This window comes from Megalops cyprinoides, chromosome 19 (assembly GCF_013368585.1).
Source record: "Megalops cyprinoides isolate fMegCyp1 chromosome 19, fMegCyp1.pri, whole genome shotgun sequence".
Classification (NCBI taxonomy): Eukaryota; Metazoa; Chordata; class Actinopteri; order Elopiformes; family Megalopidae; genus Megalops; species Megalops cyprinoides.
This window is the reverse complement of record NC_050601.1, coordinates 13,897,221-13,919,491: the sequence shown is the minus strand read 5'-3', so window position 1 is coordinate 13,919,491 and position 22,271 is coordinate 13,897,221. Positions and strand designations below refer to the sequence as shown.

General features: G+C 44.3%; 2 protein-coding genes across 4 annotated transcripts; one reads left to right on the top strand and one right to left on the bottom strand.

Moving 5' to 3' along the window:
• The first annotated feature begins 184 nt into the window (after positions 1-184).
• Positions 185-4,900, top strand: asb16 (ankyrin repeat and SOCS box containing 16). The gene is made up of 7 exons (XM_036553271.1): positions 185-311; positions 589-991; positions 1,099-1,366; positions 1,972-2,383; positions 2,658-2,741; positions 3,666-3,779; positions 4,187-4,900. Exons 2-7 carry the CDS (start codon positions 658-660, stop codon positions 4,370-4,372), a joined length of 1,398 nt encoding a protein of 465 aa, XP_036409164.1. The 5' UTR covers positions 185-311; positions 589-657; the 3' UTR covers positions 4,373-4,900.
• A 1,101-nt stretch (positions 4,901-6,001) lies between these two features.
• On the bottom strand, positions 6,002-21,863 carry LOC118794996 (ataxin-7-like protein 3). Of its 3 annotated transcripts, XM_036553315.1 has the most exons (14): positions 21,435-21,863; positions 20,770-20,861; positions 20,245-20,358; positions 18,715-18,847; positions 17,534-17,705; positions 16,922-17,019; positions 16,461-16,483; positions 15,696-15,741; positions 12,935-12,972; positions 12,704-12,772; positions 11,629-11,672; positions 10,704-10,775; positions 9,537-9,673; positions 6,002-8,938 (listed from the first exon to the last, which is right to left on the bottom strand). In XM_036553315.1, the coding sequence occupies exons 3-14, from the start codon at positions 20,293-20,295 to the stop codon at positions 8,712-8,714; spliced, it is 1,110 nt and encodes a 369-aa protein (XP_036409208.1). In that variant the 5' UTR covers positions 20,296-20,358; positions 20,770-20,861; positions 21,435-21,863; the 3' UTR covers positions 6,002-8,711. The 3 variants fall into 3 exon arrangements, with proteins under 3 accessions (XP_036409208.1, XP_036409209.1, XP_036409210.1); XM_036553316.1 differs by lacking the exon at positions 10,704-10,775; XM_036553317.1 differs by lacking the exon at positions 9,537-9,673 and having other exon boundaries at positions 8,751-8,938.
• Between the last annotated feature and the right edge of the window lie 408 nt (positions 21,864-22,271).

Sequence of the window (22,271 nt, the reverse complement as noted above, 5' to 3'; positions counted from 1 at the left end):
TTATCTAATTAACGATAATAAATGTCGTTAGCATCACCTGCTGTCTGAATTTTGAAAGTGCACAGGCCGAATTTCAGCTGACATTCCCGTCTATTAATAACAAGAACACTCACTCCATGGGGTCAACAGTATCTTGTGACCACTGGTTCGTTTCCTAAAAGGGAGTCCCGGAGTATTTGTTTGCTAAGGGGACAGAACAGACATACGAACAACATCGTGCAGTTGCTTAAGTAAAACTTCACTAACATTTGCAAAGAGGTCATAGATGCGAAAGTAAAGAATGTTGTTTTGTCTGAAGAATTAGTATACCGGTAAGTCGTCACAATCTACACCTTAGCAAAGTATGTCGCGATGTTTCTGCTAATGCCTGCTGAAATGTTTATTGAGAATGATCCAGCAACATCACAAGCTAACTAAACCTCTGTTAATGATTTTGGAGAACTGTCGTTAGAAAATGTATTCTATGTATTGGAATAATGTAATGTCTGAAAAAAGACAACTGCAATGTCATGAGCATTTTCCACTGTCCCTGTGTTGCCATTCAGTGTTTCCCTGTTGTTTTCTCCTTTGGGAATTTTGTAAAAACAGCGACTCAGGAAAGTAACCAGGAAGTAAGGGCAGGGCGTCACTGTCCACCATCCTGTCTCTGCCCCTGCGATGTCCAAAGACACATTTGCTTTCACCTCGGCCACTTTGCGCTCACTGCGGCTCGAGCAGGAGCTCCAGGACTGGGAGGACGCGCGCCGGGCTTTGGCACATCGGAGGACACTGACAAGGATGCCCCTGCCGTCCGCCCCCAGGCCCCCGGAACGCCACCGGCACCAGCCGGCCCCCGCGGCCCGGAGGCCCCCGAGTTGCCGGGACCCCGCCGTCCACAACACCTTCATGTGCGGTGACATCACCAGAGTGTACGCCGTCCTCCAGGACCCGTCCATGGTCAACGCCCTGATGGAGACGGTGCAGGAAGAGATGGTGTGGGCGCCGGAGATGGGTACGAGGGCCAGAGAACGGCAGCAATGTTGGCCTTCCCTTTCAGTTTCCGCCAGCCCCCTCGTGTCCTGTCATGTCATGGAACCCTTGTGTTTTGCCACCCGACAGGAATGTGGACCCTCACCTCGAAGACGAAGCAGACGTCTCCCCTGCGCCTGGCGGCCGGCCGCGGCCACTCGGCGTGCGTGGAGGAGCTGCTGTTCCGCGGCGCGGAGGTGGACGCCAGCCCCGGCGGCAGCACCGCCCTGCACGACGCCTGTGTGGGCGGGCACTCGGCCTGCGTGCAGCTGCTGCTGTCCCACGGCGCAGACCCCGACCTTCTCGCTGCCGACGGCAACGCGGCCCTGCACCTCTGCCGCTCTGCGCAGAGCTTCCCGTGAGTGGCCCGTTCCGCAGCCACACCCGCCCCCCCACCCCCCCACCCCCCATCCCCCGCCATCATCTCCTGCCCTCTCTGTCACACATCTTCACAGTCACATTTAATCCCACCGCTCTGTGTCTGACCTCATGCTTGGGGCATGTGATCACATGCTGTGCGTCCTTCATTTGGGTACGTTCGGATGCACATGGCTAGTGTTGTGCACGCAGCAGGCGTGTTCAGGCATACAGTACCAGTCAAAAGTTTGGACACACCTGATTAAGATAATGGGACACGTGCATTCAAAGACATTTTGATCTAAACACTTAGGCTTAAATGCTTGAAATTCGTTTCTCAGACAAATATAAATAGTGAAGTTGATGCCTATGTATGAATTTCTTTCCAAAAAAAAATTATTTTTTAAAAAATATATTTTGGCTACTTTGAAGAATCTAAAATATAGTGTACTTTAGACTGGTACTGTACGTGACCAGTGTTTCTCAAGCAGGAGATGTGTTCAAGTAAACGTAACCTGTGTTTGTGTTGGAGGCAACTGTGCACCTTGACCACGGTTTACTCAGGCGCGCGTGTGGCCTATGTGCCTTCCACTATCGCTGCCGCAGGTGTGCTGAGCTGCTGCTGACGGCGGGCGGGGCGTCGGTGAACACGTGCTCCCGGGACGCGAAGCTCACGCCGCTGCACGTGGCGGCGCGGCGGGGGCTGGAGGAGCACGTGGCGCTCCTCCTCTCGCACGGCGCCGACGTGGCGGCGCGCAACCGCGAGGGCGAGACGCCGCTGAACGCCGCCTGCGCGGGGGCGGAGCGGCCGGCCGAGGCGGGGCGCTACCTCCGGGTGGTGCAGAGGCTGCTGGGAGCCGGGGCGGACCCCCGCACGGCCGGCAGGAAGCGGCACACCCCGCTGCACAACGCCTGTGGGAACTGCTGCCCGCGCATCGTTGACGTGCTCCTGCAGCACGGCGCCCGCGCAGACGCAGAAAACTGCGCAGGATACACGCCCATGGACTGCCTGCTGCAGGTGGGGAGAGGGGACTGCCAGTGCGAACTCAGCAGCAAGAAATAGACAAAAAGGCCCACACAGCACTCACTGTAACCTAACTGAACAGGGGCAGTGCTTGATTAGGACTCAGGGTGCAAGTGTGAAGTGTTGGTCAGAGTTAGTGGGACAGGGCTGGAGATAGAGAGTGTCATGTGACAGGAGAGGGAGTGGCTGACAGGGGAAACTCACCTTGGGTTATCTGACACACCAATGGGAATGTCACACGCTTGGTCCTCTCTCTTTCTCGCCACAGGTGGTGGAGGACTTCCCAGACCAGCGGCCGGAAGATGTGGCACGTGTCCTCCTCAACCACGGGGCACAGCCCGCCTCACCCAAGGTCAGCGCACCACCACCGGAGGGCAGGAGTTTGTGAGTTTGAGGGCGTAGGGGAATGTAGTGGGGAGCTGGAGGTGGTGGCACAGAGGTTGATAGGGGATGGAGGTACAGAATGCTTGAAGTGCTGCCAAAGATGGGGAGACAGTTGGGACCAATGTGTAGAATGAAAAAAATGAAACACTTATGTTGTATGATATGGGTGGGTTTGGGGAATTTTCAGTTATTTTTAAAATAACCCCCCCCCCTTTAAAACTCAATCAACTTAAATCCAAAAAATAAGACACCTACTGTCTGAACATATTGTCACACGAACTATTACATGTCACCACTCTCTCTTCAGATCATTACTCGTTATCTATCGTGTGATAGCTACACTCAACATATCCAATAAGTGGATGTAATTCATGATCAGACCTATTTAGTTAGTAGAGAAATGAACAGGAGATATTCCAGTAGCTGCTTAATAAAACAGAAATTACATTACAGAAATGTTTCAAGAAAGGAGTAAAGGAGCACAGGATGCACTATAGAAAGGTGGCTGTTTCTTGCTTGCAGGGCTTTCGTTTATGCCCTTGCAGACTGCATTTGGCCAGTTTATAACCTTGTGGTAGTTGTGTAGAACACTTCTCACAAAAAAAGAGCTGAAAGAGCGAATGTTACAAGAAAGAAACTAGCATTGCAAACAGTCAGCAAAAACAAAGAGCCCTGTACTTAATTAGGCAGGTGTGGTTCATTAACCAGTGGGCCGGTTCACATAGACAAAGCAATTATTTGAAGTTTCTGCTTCAGAGGGCCTTAAGGACTTAACCCTTCCGCCTCAGAGATCAGCGTCTTGAGCTGAGCGCATTCATGCCCTCGTATTAACCGCAGTGCCTCTGGGTGGTTTGAGTCCCCTAGTGATGCCTGGTGTAATGCTCCCCTGCAGATGCTGAAGCTGTGCTGTCTCTCTCCCCTGACACTGGAGGTGATGCTGAATTCCTACCACGCTGTGCCTCCATGCGAAGACTGGATAGACTCGGTGCCCACGGAGCTCCTGAAGGTAAGTCGCTGGCATATTTAGTTAATCTACAGAAAGTTATTGGGAAAAGGAGAACTGCACAAAAATGCTGGTCATTAAGCCTTCAGTGTATCTGTGGCAACCTCTCACCACACTTAAGACTTGACGTGGATCTGAATGTCTTTTCATTGTAGTTTGGATCTGTAGTAAAATTGTGATGTTTTCTCTGGTATATGCTCTGTAAAATCATGAGTACCTTTCACTGTTATCTTCACTTCCTTCTTGCTGGCTGTTTTTGCACTTCTTACACTTTTTTTTGCATTTTTGCACCCTCCATCTCTCTCTCCCTATTGTTTCCTTTTCTTATTCTCCCTTCCTGCTCTCCGTTCCCGCCACCTCTGCCTCCATCTCATCCCGTCCTTTTCTGTTCTCTCACCCCATGCTATCAGGAGCACCACACTTTCTTTGAGTCTGTGCAGCGTTTGAGTGGCCAGCCACGTTCCCTGCAGCACCTCTGTCGGTGTTCCCTGCGCCGCCACCTGGGGGCGCTGTGCCAGTCTGCCATAACCAAGCTGGACATTCCCACCTCCCTCAAGGACTACTTGCTGCTGGCCACAGAGGGACAGCTACGATGAGGGTGGGGAATTCTGACAGGCTGACTGGAGTGGGCCAGCCACTCACTCTAACACAAGATATAAAGCTGACCTGTAATAGAAAAGAGGAATTTGATTGATGAGGGATTTCCAGTTTGGCACAGTGGATAAAGAACTGATCATATGACCAGAGGGTTTTAGATCTGGTTCCCAGGAGGAGCACTTCTGTTGCACACTGGAACAAGGTACTGCAGCTGAATAACTTCAAGAAATATACAGAATGTAAACTGCAGTCCATGCGCGTACAAAATGAAACTTGTTTTGTATACATTCAATTTGTCTGTTAGCTTTTGATCTTTACAATAATTGATGTATCTGCACAGAATTGTGAATATATGTGAATATATTATGAATATAGGATGCAGGACTGTTTTGTGGGTTGACCAACTGACCATAGTACTGTACATTTCAACAGGACGCATGTGATAATGCCAAAGTCTCCATTTTACTCTTCTTTTCATTTCAGAGTGTATTTCATGTCATCAGTGCTGTTTGCTGCACTGTATGCATGTCTGTCTGGTTTTAAAAAAAATGTGTTTGTGATTATAATTAGAGGATCTCTCTATGTGTGCTTGAGATATTTATGTCAGAGATTAGCCTTTGTTTTTGCAAGTTGGCTCTTATACTGTAAAATAGGAAATTAGAGATTATGACGTGAACCACAAAGCCAAAATGGATCTACTTGCGTCTGTTTCTGTGGCTTGACCACTTAAAGGCCATGGTCTTATTTGACAAAAAAAATGGGGTGAAAGTGAACCACAATGCAAAGAAGTGGACTGAATCTTCTCAAGCCTACACACTGTCACCATTGCTCTACATTTTATACACCTATTTTACCACTAGCAACCATACAAGTACACATTTGATTAGTACAGGTATTTGCCAGAGTATACATTCCTATAGGCATAAATCATCTTTTTAATTAACAACAATGGTATAGAAGTAAGCCGTTTTAAAGACAAAACTGAACAAAACTCAGGAGACCCTGAGGACAAGCTGAATGTAGCCACTGAGTGTTGGTCACAAGGGAACCTGACTGATCTTACGCACACATGTATTGGTTTCCCTCACTCCTGTTCCAGGAAGTGCTTCTCTGGCCAGGAGCGTCAGAACAAGCTTATCTTTCAGAGACAGCTGCTGTCACTCAACATTACTCGCCCTCAACCGTGTCACCCACAGCCACGTCTCCATGGCTCTGTGAGAGGGTGATTGGTTTTCTATACAAGGGGAAGACTACAGGAACCGAGCTGCTCTGGTTGCTCATAACTAATTGGGGACTAGGTTATTTCAGGAGTGAGCTGCTCTCTATGGGGAAGCACCGTGTGAGAGGGCAGTGTTCTTTTCCAGTTCTTCTGGACCTCCACAGAGACAAAGCTATTGCCTGGACTTCATCTCTAGTCCTGTTTGGACAGAATTTGCACCACTGCAGACGTCACTGTTGGCTGTGTCACCTGTCACTGTAGCGTGTTGAGTAACACATGTGGTTACCTTCAGTTTTATAGGTCAACATAACCTCCTAGGTTTGGCCTTGTCCGTCTGTCCACAGGTTCTGCCTAGTAAAGCATCTCCCATCGGGCACCATCAGGTTATGGACACCTTCCATTCCAACCTTCTACCTTTAGAGGCCAAAGTACAAGGGAATCAATCTAGATCTATTGCCCTATGTTTAGTGCAGTATTACCATTCATTTGTTTCAATATGTTTGCACACTGTTACGTAAACTTAAAGGTTAGGAGTAAAATATGAAACAGAAATTAGGAGCTGGAGCCAGGGACAATGACACCTGGAATCCTGAATGACACTGGAATTTATTCATACTAAAAGGCAGCCACAGTACACATTGAGACAACAGAAAAAAATCAGAATAATAGTTTGTTGTACACCATGATATTCACATAACATACACACATGCACATATAGATGCACAAGTGTGAAAAATACATCTTCCTCTTTTTGAATAATGATTTTTAAAATCTCGTTGCCAACAACAACGTATTGACAGAGACCACTGAGGCGCAAGAAAACTGTCTCCACACATTTTCAAATGAGACACACGGACACACATCAATACTCGGGCCTTCCTCCATTCTACATGTCAATTGAAAATGCCCCTTTGAAGGAACCATAAGATAAATAAATACAACATTTGCTTCCATTTGTTTTTGACTTGACAATGTGTTTGTGTCTGCGAGTTCTTCTCAGCCACTTCAGTTAACAGAATTAGGAAGTGGTTTCGAAACAGACCTAGTAACGCCCCACTGCAAAAGTAAAAGATTTCAACAAAACACGGATCTGCCCGCTGTGATCAGACGCTGGTACAGGCCAAACCTGGGTTACTTCCCAGAGGATTCTAATTTGGCCCTTTCTTAAAGTGAGACCAGGACTAGAGCTGGATCTGCAACAGTGATGAGCGTGAGGTCCAGAGCTTCCATTTAGCTTTCCAAGAACTAAACCTAAATCTGACCTTAACCTAAAAACTGGCAACAGACATGAATTTTAAATGAATCCAGACGAAGAAGTCGTGTCTACGGCTACAAGAAAGCGGGGTGCTGAGGTCAACGTGTGTCTGTCAACGCTTCATCCATCTCAGAATCCAACAAACCTCATGGACTCACCAGAAAGAGTGTTTTCTGTTTGTACCACAGAATCAAAAGAAAGTAAAAAGGTTCAAATAAAAGCTGCCAATGCCTTTCATGCTACAGCAATCAAGTCAACGTTTCCAACCTCTTGAGGTACAGTATAAAGATATACACAGCATTAAAATTCCAGCAATGCACACACACACATACATACAAACATACATACAGTACATATATGCGTAAGTATTTTTAATGCAGACACTTTGACCCTCGTCATACATAAGCTAGTTGTTGCCAGGGCCTCATTAAAACAGGCTGTGTTAGTAATAGTAATTCTGAAGGAAGCAATGGGAAAACAGAATGTTCACTAGTGTGGGACAGCCTCAAGGAGGATTGCAAAGCTTCATGATTCTTTTACAGAGCACATGCGGAGGAACACAAACCCAGTGGCACACAGATAGATGTGGACCACAAAAACACACACACACACACACATCAGACCTTACACAGCAACACACATGTTCACTGTTGCATTTACAAAACCACACATTCTAAAATGCACACGACACAGTCAAATATACCAGGCTATACAAGCTGCAAATATAAATGACATACAACCACACACACATACGCACACACACAAACGCACTCAGTCACATACCATACTCACCACAAAGATGCATAGCTAACTGCCAAATCCACATTCAAGTCATATAATGGACATGGAAGTGACATGTATGTAAATCCATACACAGTACAGACGCACATGTGAATCAAGACCATGTTCACACTCATGTACATACACCGTTATGTACATTACCATGTTCTTACAAACACCACCACCTGACAGCACCCCTGACATATCACACTAAAAGCACAGCCGATGGCAATGTGCAAAAGCCTTTGTGAGTGAGGCGATGCCGCTCTGAGCTGCTCCAGACCAATGCGCCTAATACACAACCAACACCACTGCGCTCAGCAAAAGAGGCATACAGTAACATCACTTTTCCATCTTGACAACAAAAAAGAAAAGGATATATCAATCTTCATTGGTCCCACAGCTTATGCAATCTGATCAAAAAAGAAGCACTGAACCACTGTAGTTTTGAGGAATGATATCGTGGTCTCCATATTCAGTTTATTTCCTTTATGATTCAAGGGATCTTAACCTACTCAAGTGGAATTACCTCTGCAGCTTATGAAAAACTGTAGAAATGATAAGATGGGAGACATGTGATATGTACAACACGTACAGTAATTTCTGAGTGTGCAGCGTCCATCTGGAGGTACGCACATACAACACTCACCGTTTTTTTTTTTTTTTTTGTACGCATGAAAACTGCATAGAGTGAAGCCATCCGCGAGGAAAAGCGCGCTCTCTCAGGGGGGCTTTTATCACATTACTGTGGTGATCCACATGACACAAGCTGATAACAGTAACATCCCGCTCCTTCCCCACGCCAGCGCCTCTCTCTAGCCACCCTCGGGCCCTTTGTGTGCGCGGGGGTGTGGCTGCGTCTACGGGCATGAGCCGGTAAACAGAGCGTGAAAGACGGGAGGAGCCGCTTCCAGAGCGGAACCGATGGGCCGCTGCACTCTGCCGCATACACACGGAAGGCGCCGGAAGTCGCCGCTCTCGGCCAGCGCCTTCGCTTTTCCGCCAACGTCCGTTTCGTTCAGCTGCTGGGGGAGGGGGTGGGAGAGGGGGGATAGCCGCGTGTGGGAGGGGCGAGCTGCACGTGCTAGTTCATGTCATCGTAAATGCTGGGGGTGGGGGGCGCGGGCAGTTTGGGTTTTTTCTTCCGGCTGGAAAGGCCCAGGCCTCCCTGTGAGCCGCCAGTCACGCCACTACCCCCGCTGCCCCCGCCGACCCCGCCTCCCACCCCACTCCCACCTCCCCCGGCACTGTTCAGACCCAGAGACGGCTTCTTCTTCTTCTTGGGCTTCTTGGAGTCCGAGTTGTTGGTGCCTGGGAGGCAGAAGCAACAAATACATAAACAGAATAAGAATGGAGGGGGAGCACCTGTACATCTGAAAGTACAGTTCTGGAGCCAAAAGGAGGCTCACAAGAACACAACTGTTTGAGTATTCTTTGTGACAATAATTGGAGGGTGAATCAGCAGTTGCATAGCCAGGACTTGGTCTTGTAACCAGAAGGCTCCATGACTGAATCCATGCGGGGCTCTGATGTACCTTCAGAGTATTTATGCTGAATTACTTCAGTAAATTTATAAAGGTCTATATAGGTAAAAGGTTGCTTCACTTGCATAAAGGTCTCTGAAGGGTAAGTATGAGTAATTACAGAGCCCTATTGATCACAAATTCCAAGGACGCTTTTCCGAATATATAGTGCATTCATCTTATTCGCAACTGTTCATATCCCTCAATCTTGTGTCAGGCACAGCACTACAGTGTAAAGTCATATGGCTTGAACATCATGACCAAAATTTAACTTTGTCTATCGTAAAACAATGCACCAAAGAATGACTTTTCTGGGATTAACTGCTGGAAGCATCTACTAACTCATTTCCCTCAAGGAAATCTGCTCTGCACTCTAACAAACTCACTTGCTTTGGAAGAGGCCGAGTCAGACGGAGAGATGTCTGAAGATCCATCCCACTGTAGCCGGCCAATCAAAGCCTGCCCATCTGGGCCATCGAAACCGTCGCCCTCCACCACCGCATCCGCGTCTGGCAGCGTCGACCTGCCAACGGCAACATCGACTCACTGCCCAGGGAGCTCAACAGCAAGGCCTGCTGAAGAATCCCTCACTAAGCGCAGAGATTACTATGCTGTCTGATCGCAATGCACTTTGTTCTTCGCTATGACTGTTACATTTTACTGTTTCTTATACGATCTTATTAACCTCAGCAAACAAGATAAACTCATAATTATGGGTAAGAAAATAGACAACAGACAAAGATAAAGGCAAATGGTGTTACAGTTAAACAAAAGAGGTGTACCTCAAGGGTCAAGGTTTGGACACATGGCATGTCCTTCGCTAAGAAACATGGATTTACTGTACTGGTCCATACAGTAGTGTGAACATAAATACATAAGCGGAGTGGAGGAGACTAAAGATTTTCATATATTTTGGCTGTGGTGAATCAGTCTGTGTCAATGTATTCAGGGCGAGTACACACAGTGCTAAAGCATCTGCTGTAGCCTGCCAAACTGCATGCCTTACTGAAACATTTTCAGCCATGCAATCAGTATAAAGGTTGACAGAAGATAACGGTAATAGTAGCACAACAATAGTTAATAGTTTTAAGATATAATTGAATGAATCAGGGTAGCGGATGGGAAAGCAATAATCTTGGATATCAGTAAGAACTGTGTCCGTTCAGAAGCCTCCCTTTGACACATATACCCTTTGGCCCTGGGCCTAGGAACTCACCAGCAACCTGCATTTCAAGATCACTCACTTTAACAGTCTAAAGGGGAAAAGAAACCACAACCATAGCTAAAAAATGAACACCAAAGAAAATAGCCAGAATTGCTATTCTCTGGACACTGACAAACAGGTTCAGCAGAATCTGAATAAGCAGCATCTCTGTCAATTTCGCAAGGATTATTACTTTTCCTAATAAATGAATCATCATACATGTATAGACTGCACCACAGAATTGAGGTATGCAATTCACATCCACGTTATGGGTGATGCCCATCCCTGCCTACAGAGATGGCTGTGATGTCACCAGTTGGTGAGGTGTGGATGTGGGCGGGGCACTCACGCAGATGGCCCCAAGAGGAACACCCGGACGGTCCTCCTCTGTTCGTCCGTGTGCTGGGGACACCGCAGTGACCTGGCGGGACACAACGTGGCATTAAGCCCCTCAGAACACCTGCCCAAAACACAACCCGAAACAGAAGCCCTGCTTCCCCCCAGGGCCAAATATGTCAGGCAGTGCAAAAGTGGGGTCTGTCATCCAATTGGAAAAAAATAGAATTCAAACTGTCCCATTATGCTGAAATCAAACTGTTTCACAATAAAATGTAACTGTGTTTGTTGAAAAAAAAATGCCAATTACATATATTGCATTAATAAGTGAAACGATGCTTATAAACATTCAGCAATTTTATTTACCCCATAAAAATAATATTGAGGTGCCACTTGTGTACCCAATTGTCAGTCCAAGACAACATCACTTTCACATCTGCAGCAATGAAAGTGATTATGCCTTCAAAAAATAAATAAAATCCCTGTACATTCGAGTAAGTTTTCACCAATTCATTTCAGCAAAATTACCTGTCTGCAAAACAAGCATCTTCACATTTGAAGCATTGAAGTGAGGTTCAGGTATGTGTGCAGTCTCGGTCACTGACTGTTAAAATTTGACCTAAACAACGGGTACTGGTGTCAGCCGGAGGATGGACACAGAACTTACTGAGCACTCTTAAACATGCCGTTGGTGAGAGGCACAGCACAAAGCTGAATTGGTAAATCTCCAGGCTCGCTGGGGTTAAGGATGCACCCCTATAACTCTGCTTTCCTGATCCACACAAGGAATTCATCAGATGTAAATGACTGTTCAGACTGGGGCCTCTAAAATGTGTCTGCATGAAGGGAAATGTGCTGTTATCGCAGTGCGTGCAGATTTGCATCTTTATGTCAGCTTGGTGACCACAGGAGCTGATGCTCAGTGCTCAGGCCCTTACCGTGTGCACATCTTCTTCGTGTGCTCGGATACCACCCCGCATTGCTGGGAAAAAGAAACAGGATACCGCAGTTATCAAGCAAACATGAAAAGGAGACTTGCCGGGGGCGTTCCTCCATCACAGAAAGAAATTCACCTGAAGGTGATGGGAGGAAAGGAAGCTGACAGTTTTTCTTCGCCTCAGGGAATGAATGGAAAAATAAGGACACTGTGGCTCCAGGGTCAGGGAAACCACTCTGTTTAAAAGGTTCAGAAAGCTACAGTACCAGTCAAAGTTTGCTTTTTTTATTTTTATTGCTTTCCTCGTTTTAGAATAATAGTAAAGCCAGCAAAACTATGAAATAACACAAATGGAATTATGCACTGACCAAAAATTGTTATAAACAAATCAAAACTCTTTTATGCTAGATTATTCAAAATGAAAAAAAAAAATATCTTTCAAAATTAAAGATTTTTTTGGAAGGAAATTCATGCATAGGGATCAACTTCACTATTTATATTTGTCTGAGAAATTTCAAGCATTTAAGCATAAGTCTTTAGATCGAAATGTTTTTGAATGCGTGTTTCCCTTTATCTTGACAAGCTGTGTCCAAACTTTTGACTGGTTCTGTACATGCACCTGTAAAGTCCTCTGGATGGGGACTGCAGCATGAGAGAAGGATGCCAGGCAGAAATACGGAGTCCTGAAATACTGACATAATGCAGTGAGGTAGGTTCTTTAATCATTCCAGAAATATCCTGGCCACCAAAACTTTCATCTACCTGACTGTGGTGAGGAGAGGTTGTTACTGGCCACTGGTTAAAGGACAGCAGTTCCTTTAGGTCAAGACTACTCTGGTCATGAAAGGTCATAATCCTGTCCTACCTACAAGCACTGTCACTGTTTGGAAGGGATGGTTATACAATGTAAATACAAAAGCCTTCAGTAAGGAGTAATAAAAAAGGTCCTCTGATTATCATAATCTGATGTGATTATTGTTGTATTTTTGAAACAGCACGTTTTAATTGCTGAGGATGAGCCAAAGCTGAACTGATACATGAAGGGATAGGTGTTTGTGCTTGAAGGCTATTCTCACCGTCGTCAGTAAAGACCTCAGTTCTTCTGGGCCCAAGGTTTCATAGCTGATGCCAGAATTATAATTGTACTGTAAGGAGAAACAACAATTCGTCAGTTCAACAGCGCGCAGACAGAAGTACTTGCTGTTGATGCTGAAAACATTCTAAAAATTACTGGTAAAACAACTACAACATTACATCTTCTCACAATATGTCAGTGTAGAGAGGTGCAAAGTAATAATGCACTTTACCTTATAAGGATCGGCGCTAACGCTACTGCTGAGTTCTCCTGTAAACATAAGAGGGCACATTCAGGTTCAATGCAATGTATACTTTGACAAAGACACAGTCATGGGGCAGTACGCAAATACATAAAGATACCGCAGATCAGTCTGGAGGAAATATCTAGATCACAGTCCCTCTTGTCTATTAATTATTTTTACAGGTAACGAGATCACTTTGTGGGCTAGTGTTGAGCCCACATTCATTACTGAGAAACTAAATTTCACTTCATGACTGCTTATGTACCCTCAAAGTTACTCAAAGTAACTTATTTTCTCCTTAATTCTTTTAATTATCAAGACAACGTAAGTACTAGGTAAGTGAACAACTCTATAACTGCATGCAATTAAGGCCTCCAGCTTACCCAAAAGAGTGTTTCCAAAAAAGTACATTAAGATTGGAGGATTGGAAACATTACATGATTTACCTGTAAACAACCTTAAAAGTCTAATATTAATATCATGGTTTTTGGTAGGCAAGCCAAAGACCACAGATTTAGTACTGAAAATGTTTAATTTCATAAATCATGCTACCATAGGCCTGATTATTGTACCACCTTGAATTCCCTTTTCTCTTAAAGCATTACAAATGTATTCAGGCAAAGTTTAGGGACTCAAAGGCAGGGCAGCAGCACTCAGTTTATTTGGGACCCCCCCCCAAAATACAACTTTTTACACAACAGGACACAGAGATGACACATGCAGCTCTTACAGTGTGAATTCACGATACAATGTCACAAAAAAGGACAAATAATACAATCTCTGCATTTGCAACAGACCACCGTTTGTCTGCTCTAGAAAGTGTAAACTTGATATTGACCTAATGGAAGAGACTAATTTCGCATGGACAGTCTTTTCACCCACATCTGCGGAGTATTAACTGTCTTCTTTTGCAAAATTTAGCAAGATAACTTTTTGAGGACTTCATAACAAAACGAACGGGTGTGGTGAGTGAAAACCCTTCCATTACCAACTCAAAATATCACACATAATTGTCCATGCACAAGAAAGCACTGTCCCTGTCAAGCTCAGGTCCTGTGAAGGAGCAGAACATTAATTAACTGAGAGAACACACAGACATGCAGTGCTGTTCCATCCAATGGGCTGTACTCTTTACCTTGGGTGACAAAGGCAAGGGAGCTTTGTTTTACGTTTCTTAAATGGCACTGAGTTTAGGTGATAAAAATGTTGCTTAAGAGAGGAAAATAACAGTTTCTTGGGTTTCTGTACTCAAAGTTCCCGACAAAAGCACCACAGTTAGACTGAAAACAGGCTTCTACTTCTTGCCTGTGTCCTGCAGCGACCCCGAGGGAGACAGCTCGGTTCCCTAAGAGGATGCTATCTCAGACCATAATTTTTTCTTCACATTTTGTTTAACAAATCCTTGAGATCATACAGCTAAATGCTGGTTAATGTTTGAAACTCACTCACACATTCATTATAAAAACAAAACAAAAACAAAAAAAACCAAGAGTAAATATTACAAAAAAAAAAAAAAAATTCTGTGGGAAATTCGGTGGGAAGATAACTGCAAAAAAATGCAGGGCGCTAGAGATCCTTTGAAATACCTACACTCCAGGAATACCTGTCCATTTTTTTTTTTTAAATCACAGAGTGCATTCTGGGAATTTCCTGCAGGCTTTTGCTCAGCTTTTCAGATGGCAGAAGATCCACTTCCAGGCCTTCACTTCCACATTTAGCTCCAAGTCCAAATCCAGGGGCGCCTTCTCAGACTCCCCTCCCCCTAGCCCTTAACCCTACACTGAGGCGGGTGGGACGTCAAGGGGCAGACAGTTGCCAGCCCTTCCTTGTGCCTCTGTCACTGTGGGAACAACTCATCTCTCAACAGCGCGCACGGGCTCTCCTGATCCAGCACACGCTGCTTGGGGGCCAGCACAGCTGCAACGACGAGACAGTCAGCACCCTGCCCTCACCACTGTTCTTCCACATGCACCATCAAACTGTGCTGAAACTACAGCAACAGCCACCATCTAACTCAATCACTTTTTCCTGTGTCAAGCAGAAAATCACCTGAAACATTCACGTACACATGTACGCATGCAGGCTGCTGTAGTCTCAGTCTTAAAGGAAAACAGCTTTGGCTTACATTACATTACTACCATTTAGCAGATGCTCTTATCCAGAGCGACTTACATCGGTTACAGTTTTTTTTTTTTTTTTTCATGTTATCCATTTACACAGCTGGATATTTACTGAAGCAATTCTGGGTTAATTACTTTCCACAAGAGTACAATAGCAGTGCCCCAGCAGGGAATCAAACCGGCAACCTTTCGGACACATGTCCTGCTCCTTACCACTATGCTACACTGCTGCCAGCAATCTGCCGGTTTAGATGGGTAGTTTGCCAGTCCTCACTACACTACTTCTGTATAGAAACTTCAGTTCAACAACACAGAGACAACTTTATAAAGCAACATGGTTTCACTGCACTTGTCAGCTTTTTATTTTGCAATATTTTACTAATTTACATAACTTTTCTTCAGTGAAAATATGCAAAACATTCAGTATATCAGTATATCATGAAAAAACAAATTAGGGCAAAGAAAATTGATGACACAAATTATACTTGACTAAAGCTAATTTCACAGCTCAAGAAAGTAAATTATTGTTGATAACTGCACCTGACCCCACAAACATGCTACAGTGTCTGCAGTATTAATCACTGGTGTATATGATCTCTTCTTTGTAGGTTAATGAAATCTCTACTCACCATTTTTATGTTTCAAAGTTTTCGATCTTCTGGGAGAATTGGGATTCTATGGTGAAAAACAGAGAATCTTGTTACCAAGCTGGGAGGTCCCCATAATTCACAGTCTCACCACTGGTAAATACTGAATTCAGAGTATGTGAACCTCTTTATACATGCACACAAACATCAATGAAACACACAGGCTGACACACACGCTCTCACAACCTTGAATCAAACACTTTTTCAACGTGGATGGATTTCCCTTTCCATTTGAAGCAGTGTAGCATAGTGGTTAAGGAGCAGAACTCGTGACCGAAAGGTTGCTGGTTCGATTCCCCACTGGGGCACTGCTGCTGTACCCTTGAGCAAGGTATTTAACCCTGAATTGCCTCACTAAAATATCCAGCTGTATAAATGGATAACATTGTAAGTCGCTCTGGATAAGAGCATCTGCTTAATGCCAATAATGTAATGTAATTTGCATTTTCAGCTGGAGTGGCTGTCGTTCCTACTGTTGTTTACATCGCCCATTATCACGCCCGCAGTCTGTCGAAAAGGCCAGAGTGCACACATCCTTCCTTACTCATTTAAATTGGTGCACTGTTAGCAACTACTTCGCTACTTTGAATCAAAAAGACGTATTAATTAAATTTATTGTCAAACTGTCATACTGTTTATTGTCATACTCCTCAACAGCTTTACACAAACCCACACAGAGGTTAACAGAGAGGAGCAATGACATTTTGGCAGCAGAAGTACAGGTTGATTCAAGGAATATAAAAATACCTTATCTGACTTCCTCTTCTTAGCTGCAAAACAAAAGAGTTTGAGAGGGGGTCTGAGAAAGGATTAAGTGTCAGGATTGAAGACATTCACACAGTGATATGCAAAAGCAGGTCATGGCAAGCACTGAACTTCTTCCTTGCTTGCTGAGAGCAGTCCATTTTAACAACGTGGACACTAAAACAACTTGTTGTAGTCTCTCAGGTGGCCAGCCAAGAGATGCTAATCCGAAGGAAAGGAAATGTAAATATTGCACACAGGTTGACACATCTGAGCATCTAAACTTTATTAATAAAATACTGTATACATTTGAGTGTGAATTCTAGTGTAGTTGGTGCTTAAACCCATATAAACCAAGCTAATTTCATAGCGGTTGATATCTGTGCCCCTTTCACCAATCAATGGTTAAAAAAAAAAAGGTCACATGCCTTTACATACAGAACCCTGAGCTCCATGGTGCTCACCTTTCTTTTCAGATCCGTACGACCAGTCATTGTCATTGATGTCATCATTGTCCTCCTGGTCACTCTCTGACTTGCTCATATTGTTGCTGCTGGCTATTCTGTGGAGAGGAAGAAGGAAAGAGCGACGGATAGAGTGGGCAAACAAACAGGGAGGGAGATTGATGCCGAGCCTGGAGAGGTGCGGATCATATCCTACACTAAAAACTGCGACGGGAGCTCACGGATAAAAACTGAATTCCATATATTGCTCTCTGCAGAATGCATTCCACAATAAAAATTCAAGTCACAGCGAATATATATCACAGGAAAAGCAATGACGGTTTTGCAGAATATAAATCACCTCGGCCGACAGTGATAAAATCAATGAGAAGCAGTCAACCCATGCCTGATCCGAGACGCAGAGATGCCCCACCCCAGGAAAAAAAGAAATGATTTTCCCTTAAGATGATAAATGGTATGAGGATCACGTAAACAATACAGCGGCAGGGGTCCCGACCGTACCCTCGGCGAGACGAATGGGCACGGCCTGTGAAATCTGCGACCCGTGAGGGCGGAGCCGGAGCGCCTCACAGAGCACACAGGGGCGGGTGAGGGGGGCTGCACTGCGCTCACCTGCGGTTGGCGATGCGGCTGCTGTTACGGCCCATGCCCAGGCACTTCTCCAGGTGAGGGGCGAAGCGGGAGGCGGCGATGCTGCGGCTGCAGTTGGGGCACACGCACTCCTTGTTCTTCCACTGGTTGTACACCTGCCCGAATATGTCCACCCCCGGCTGGTCCACGATTTCTACGGCAACAAGAGGGCACGGAACAAAACGAGGCTTAAATAAGGGATTACAATTGTTCGTGTGCCATTTGCAGCGCATAGCACGAAATAAACAAAAGGTGCCTTTGGTAAGGGCACGTTTTTACATATTATTGATAGAAAAGACAAACACTTTTCTCTTTTGATTAGCTGATGGCTGAGAAAAGCGACTATAGCAGCGGTTTGTATACCTTTTCGTAAGATTTCTCTGATAAAAATGCATCAATCATTTTAATCAATAGACTGTGAGCTATAAACAACAGAAAACAGAAGCAAATGCAAATTACATGAAATAGTCTTAGCAAAACCATAACTGGATGCACATTTGTGCTCTTCACAAGTTAACACAAGCTCTGTCATCACGCCGCATGATAGCAAGCCCTGTCAGACATAGGCTAGCTAGTTTCAAAAGATTGATGAATAAGAGAATGCACTTATTTAATGTTTTTTTTTCCCACAAAATAAAGAATAGGCCTACTTAAAACCCTAGGCTTTTCTGTATGAAAGTCTTCATAAGTAACATAACATGAATTATGCAATTTAGCAATCTTCACTTGTGGATGTATTGACCGGTTCAAACTGACGTTAAAGGTCAGGTTACAAGTCTCTCTACACAAGGCCCACCCTTCCTAGAATATTGTCCAGTATCACCCAGCAACGTTTAATGGTACTCTTTCATTTTGAACAGTCTGGGGGACTAAAAAAAAAAAAGTTTGCCGATGATAAGATTTCACTGTCAACATGGATGTTCGTGACCAACAGACTGGTGACTTCCCCATTACACATCCGTCACGGATTGTTGGAACTCTGTTATATTCTTCAATCCAGAACAGGGTGACACTACAGCAGCATTCAGAGCCAGGCTGCCCAAACATGGGGGTACTGCAGTGGTACACAAATGATCATCAGCAGGGGCACACTGCAGACAGAGGAAGACTGATAATGCAAGGTCCACTGAGAGACTGAACAGGGCAGAAAAAAGGGAGCTCACCAAAGTCCTTCATGCTGTCTTGGTCGGTGTCATCCAGGAAGAAGTAGCCTTGCTTGACTGCCCTGTGTACCTCAAAGCACACACCCAGACAGGCATCTTCCACCAGGTCTTGGTATATGTCATGAGCTAAGGCCTGCCAGAGCCACAAGGCATAACATGAACTTACAGCTCAGGAAATGCACTAGTTAACATGCCACTGTGCTAAAAATGCAGTCATTTGGGGTCAAACAGGGCTCCCCAATGCATGCTACAACTGAAACCTAAAGCAGAACAAATCAAAATAATGTATTTGCTGACTGCACATTGTGGGATCACTTTTGTCTAAAATGTACTTAAAGTGTTTCACAATCATTTTTAGAGTGTAGGAGCAACATATTTTTTTTGTAAATAGTTAAAATGTATTGCAACATGAAACTCAGGGAATATTTTCAGAGTACATGACACCAGAAAGTTTCACTCTGGTGAGTGGAACAAGTTTGACAGCAAAACTTGTGTTGTGGTCTGTTGAAAATAAGTCCATAAACAAAACTCCTATAGTGTAAATGAATGTAAATCCATTTAAATTTCACTGACACATGATAAGATTATCCTTTTGCAAAATAATTGTGCTATGTAAACAGTTATGCAAATTTGACCATATTATTTTACGTGAAACAGGGACAGATATGTTTTGGCACAAATGAATAGCTGCAGGTGAACTTTAATTTGGAAAACAGGTAATCAACTGTATCACAACTGTATAACTGTACCAACCTTATTCATACAGACCAACCAATACTACCCATCATTAGGCGAATTAAATATGCAAGGTCTCAGCAGAAAGTTTATTGATCAGCACGTTGTCTGCTGATTCTAACAAATGTTTGATTTGACTTCATCCATTAACATTTTCTCAGTTGACCATTCACTTATGGTACGGTACGGGTCAAAATATAATGCAAGTCGAGTCAAGGTCACTTATTTTCAGTAATTGGGGGATTTTCCCAATTGAAACAGGAACTAACCCTTAAATTCCCTATAGTGTGAATAGGGCTATTACTAAACCTAGGAGCGAAAGCTAATTTTGAGATTCTAACTATAAACATATTTGAGTTGGTAGATTATGAGTTAAAATCAAATATTCAATACAATAAACAATCCAAGAGCAGATATTTACATATATCAACATGGCCATTTTCTTTTCTGATTTTACCAATTTGTTGCTCACTTTTTAAAAGACATTTGCTGCCACCACTCTAGCTGAACTGGAAGTAAGCATCAAAACTCCACCTAAGGTGTGATTTTATGAGAGCCAGTGCCATCTTCTTTAGGATGCAGTAGCATAGTCCTGCACTGTGTGATTATTCTTTTGGTATAATAGAAAATACAGTGCAATAGCAAACAGCCTTGCATCTTCACAGAATTTTCACCTGGTACCAGTTATGAGAGTGTAAATGTCCCTATACATATCCCCTGAAACCATGGCTCTGAGTGTCACAGAGTTAAAGTCACAAAAATGGTTCGGCTTTGAATAATGTATGAGATACACACCTCCAGCTTGGTGTTATCCAGGCCCGACAGAGACATATCCTCCATTTTCATTTGCGAAAATTAAAAGGGGAAGCACAGCCGTCTACATAGTTCAGCCAGTGTGAGGGGACGGCACTGGAAACACAATGGAGATAAGAGGACCTCTGTAACAAATAAAATGCAACGTGCAAATGGATATGTTTTAAGACTATGTTACGTTACCTCACCCCTTCTTAAATCATAATAATATGATCCCTCTTGACCCTCTTGACTAAAAGCAGGATAATGAACTTGCTCAGAAAGCTATACCCTAGTGTAAATGACTGCTGTATACCTTCCGCCTTGCTCAAGTCCTGGGGCAGGACACCCCAACGCAGTAACAATTTTGATATAAAACCATGTGGCAAAAGGCATAAATATTTTCAAAGCAGATATACACATAAAATAACTTGAAAAGGGGACGGCGAATTACCATGTTTACACGTTAGCTAGGTATTGTATTAATGAAATACAGCATGGGCGAATGGGACCTGGGTCAATACTTACGATATGACACAGGACGAACCCAGGCACCAGCACACTTATTTCGGTGGAGTTGATAGAAGCTCGTGCCTCTTGCTTCTGTCGTATTCTGTGTTCTGATGCGAATTACAAAAAACAACGTTATTTTGTTCAAACTGAACAAATCAATGGGGTGCAAAGATCCCCGTTAAAACGAGACATGTGGAGAAATGTATTACCTGAGGGGTAACTAACGCGCTAGCCATTGGAAAACACTGCTTGTATCACTGTTATGAACGTGTACCCACTCACTCTCTCACTCTCTCACTCACACACACACACACACACACACACACACACACACACACACACACACACACACACAACGTGGGGAAGATGACAGCTAACGTTAACTCAGAATTGCTCGTCTCTCGGGCCAAACATTTTATTTCTACCTATATTTAGACGTTGGAAAATCACATAGCCACTAAGCCACCAAAGTCACCAGTATGAGAAACCAACGGAGTAAATGCTGGTGCTATTTATTATCATCTTTTTCGGGTTATCGTTGAAGAATCGGTTTTGGGAGTTCTTCTCCGTCTTGGGCGACGGTCCATGAACACGGTGATGAGAGTCTGAAGGCAATCAGTAGTCAAACTGACACAATTGTTACAAGACGGGTTTTTGTTACCTGCACTGTACACACTTACCCAGTGCTGACAGGGCCGGGGCAGGCGTTCACAGGGCATACCCGCTACTTCGTCTGCGGCTGCCCATCTCATCGACTCCTCATTACCCCCGCCATTTAAACTCCATCGTATACTACGCGTAAAAAAACCTTTTAAGAACACCCTTGAAATAAGCTATCCGTTGTCAATAAGCTATGATACGAAACATTTAAGAATACGCTGCCATTTTTATCTTCAGCAGGCTACACTAATCAATCGTCAATCGTCGTAGGCTACGTGTAGCTAGCTAGATACTCTGTCTAGCGTACGTTAATGATGCCGGAAAATAGTAGCGATCAAACACGAAATAGTGATAGTCAGGGTCAGTTATGTTCACCTATCTAAATGTTTACGAATTTTGTTACAGAACTGGACATTAAAAACATTAATCTGAAAGCCAGAGGACATCCTTCTCTCGTGAGTCAATGGACAATTATTTGATTGACATGGTAATGACCAAATTGCAGAGCACGCTCGTAACTCTACACCAATGAGATACAGTAAGAGGCGGAGATTTCCTCTCTGTTGTCATGTATCGAGTAGATCGGTTTCAAGGCGCCAGTGCGGGCTGATTGTAGTGTGTTTTTTCTTTTCGGCATTACATTTACATTTCGGCCATAGCATATACAGTAGGCCAGTCCGAGGTGAGTGTTCGTCCATTGCGATGAGAAAATTAGTTATCAGTTTGCGTCGCCGTCTGCCTGATGGGACGACAAGCGCAAAAGGAAGTAGCTTAAGGAAGTTCTTTTGATTCTTGATTGATTTTGAAAGTAGTTGATACTTAGATGTTTTGATTTAACCACCACAGAGACTTTGATC

Coding starts and splice junctions, on each gene's coding strand:
- LOC118794996 (XM_036553315.1), bottom strand. CDS start 20,295: ATGAAAATGGAGGATATGTCTCTGTCGGGCCTGGATAACACCAAGCTG. Junction 17,020..17,533: donor AGCCGCATCGCCAACCGCAG/GTGAGCGCAGTG, acceptor TCCTCTCCACAG/AATAGCCAGCAGCAACAATA. Junction 12,973..15,695: donor AACTTTGAAACATAAAAATG/GTGAGTAGAGAT, acceptor TTATGTTTACAG/GAGAACTCAGCAGTAGCGTT.
- asb16 (XM_036553271.1), top strand. CDS start 658: ATGTCCAAAGACACATTTGCTTTCACCTCGGCCACTTTGCGCTCACTG. Junction 2,384..2,657: donor CCATGGACTGCCTGCTGCAG/GTGGGGAGAGGG, acceptor TTCTCGCCACAG/GTGGTGGAGGACTTCCCAGA. Junction 3,780..4,186: donor TGCCCACGGAGCTCCTGAAG/GTAAGTCGCTGG, acceptor CCATGCTATCAG/GAGCACCACACTTTCTTTGA.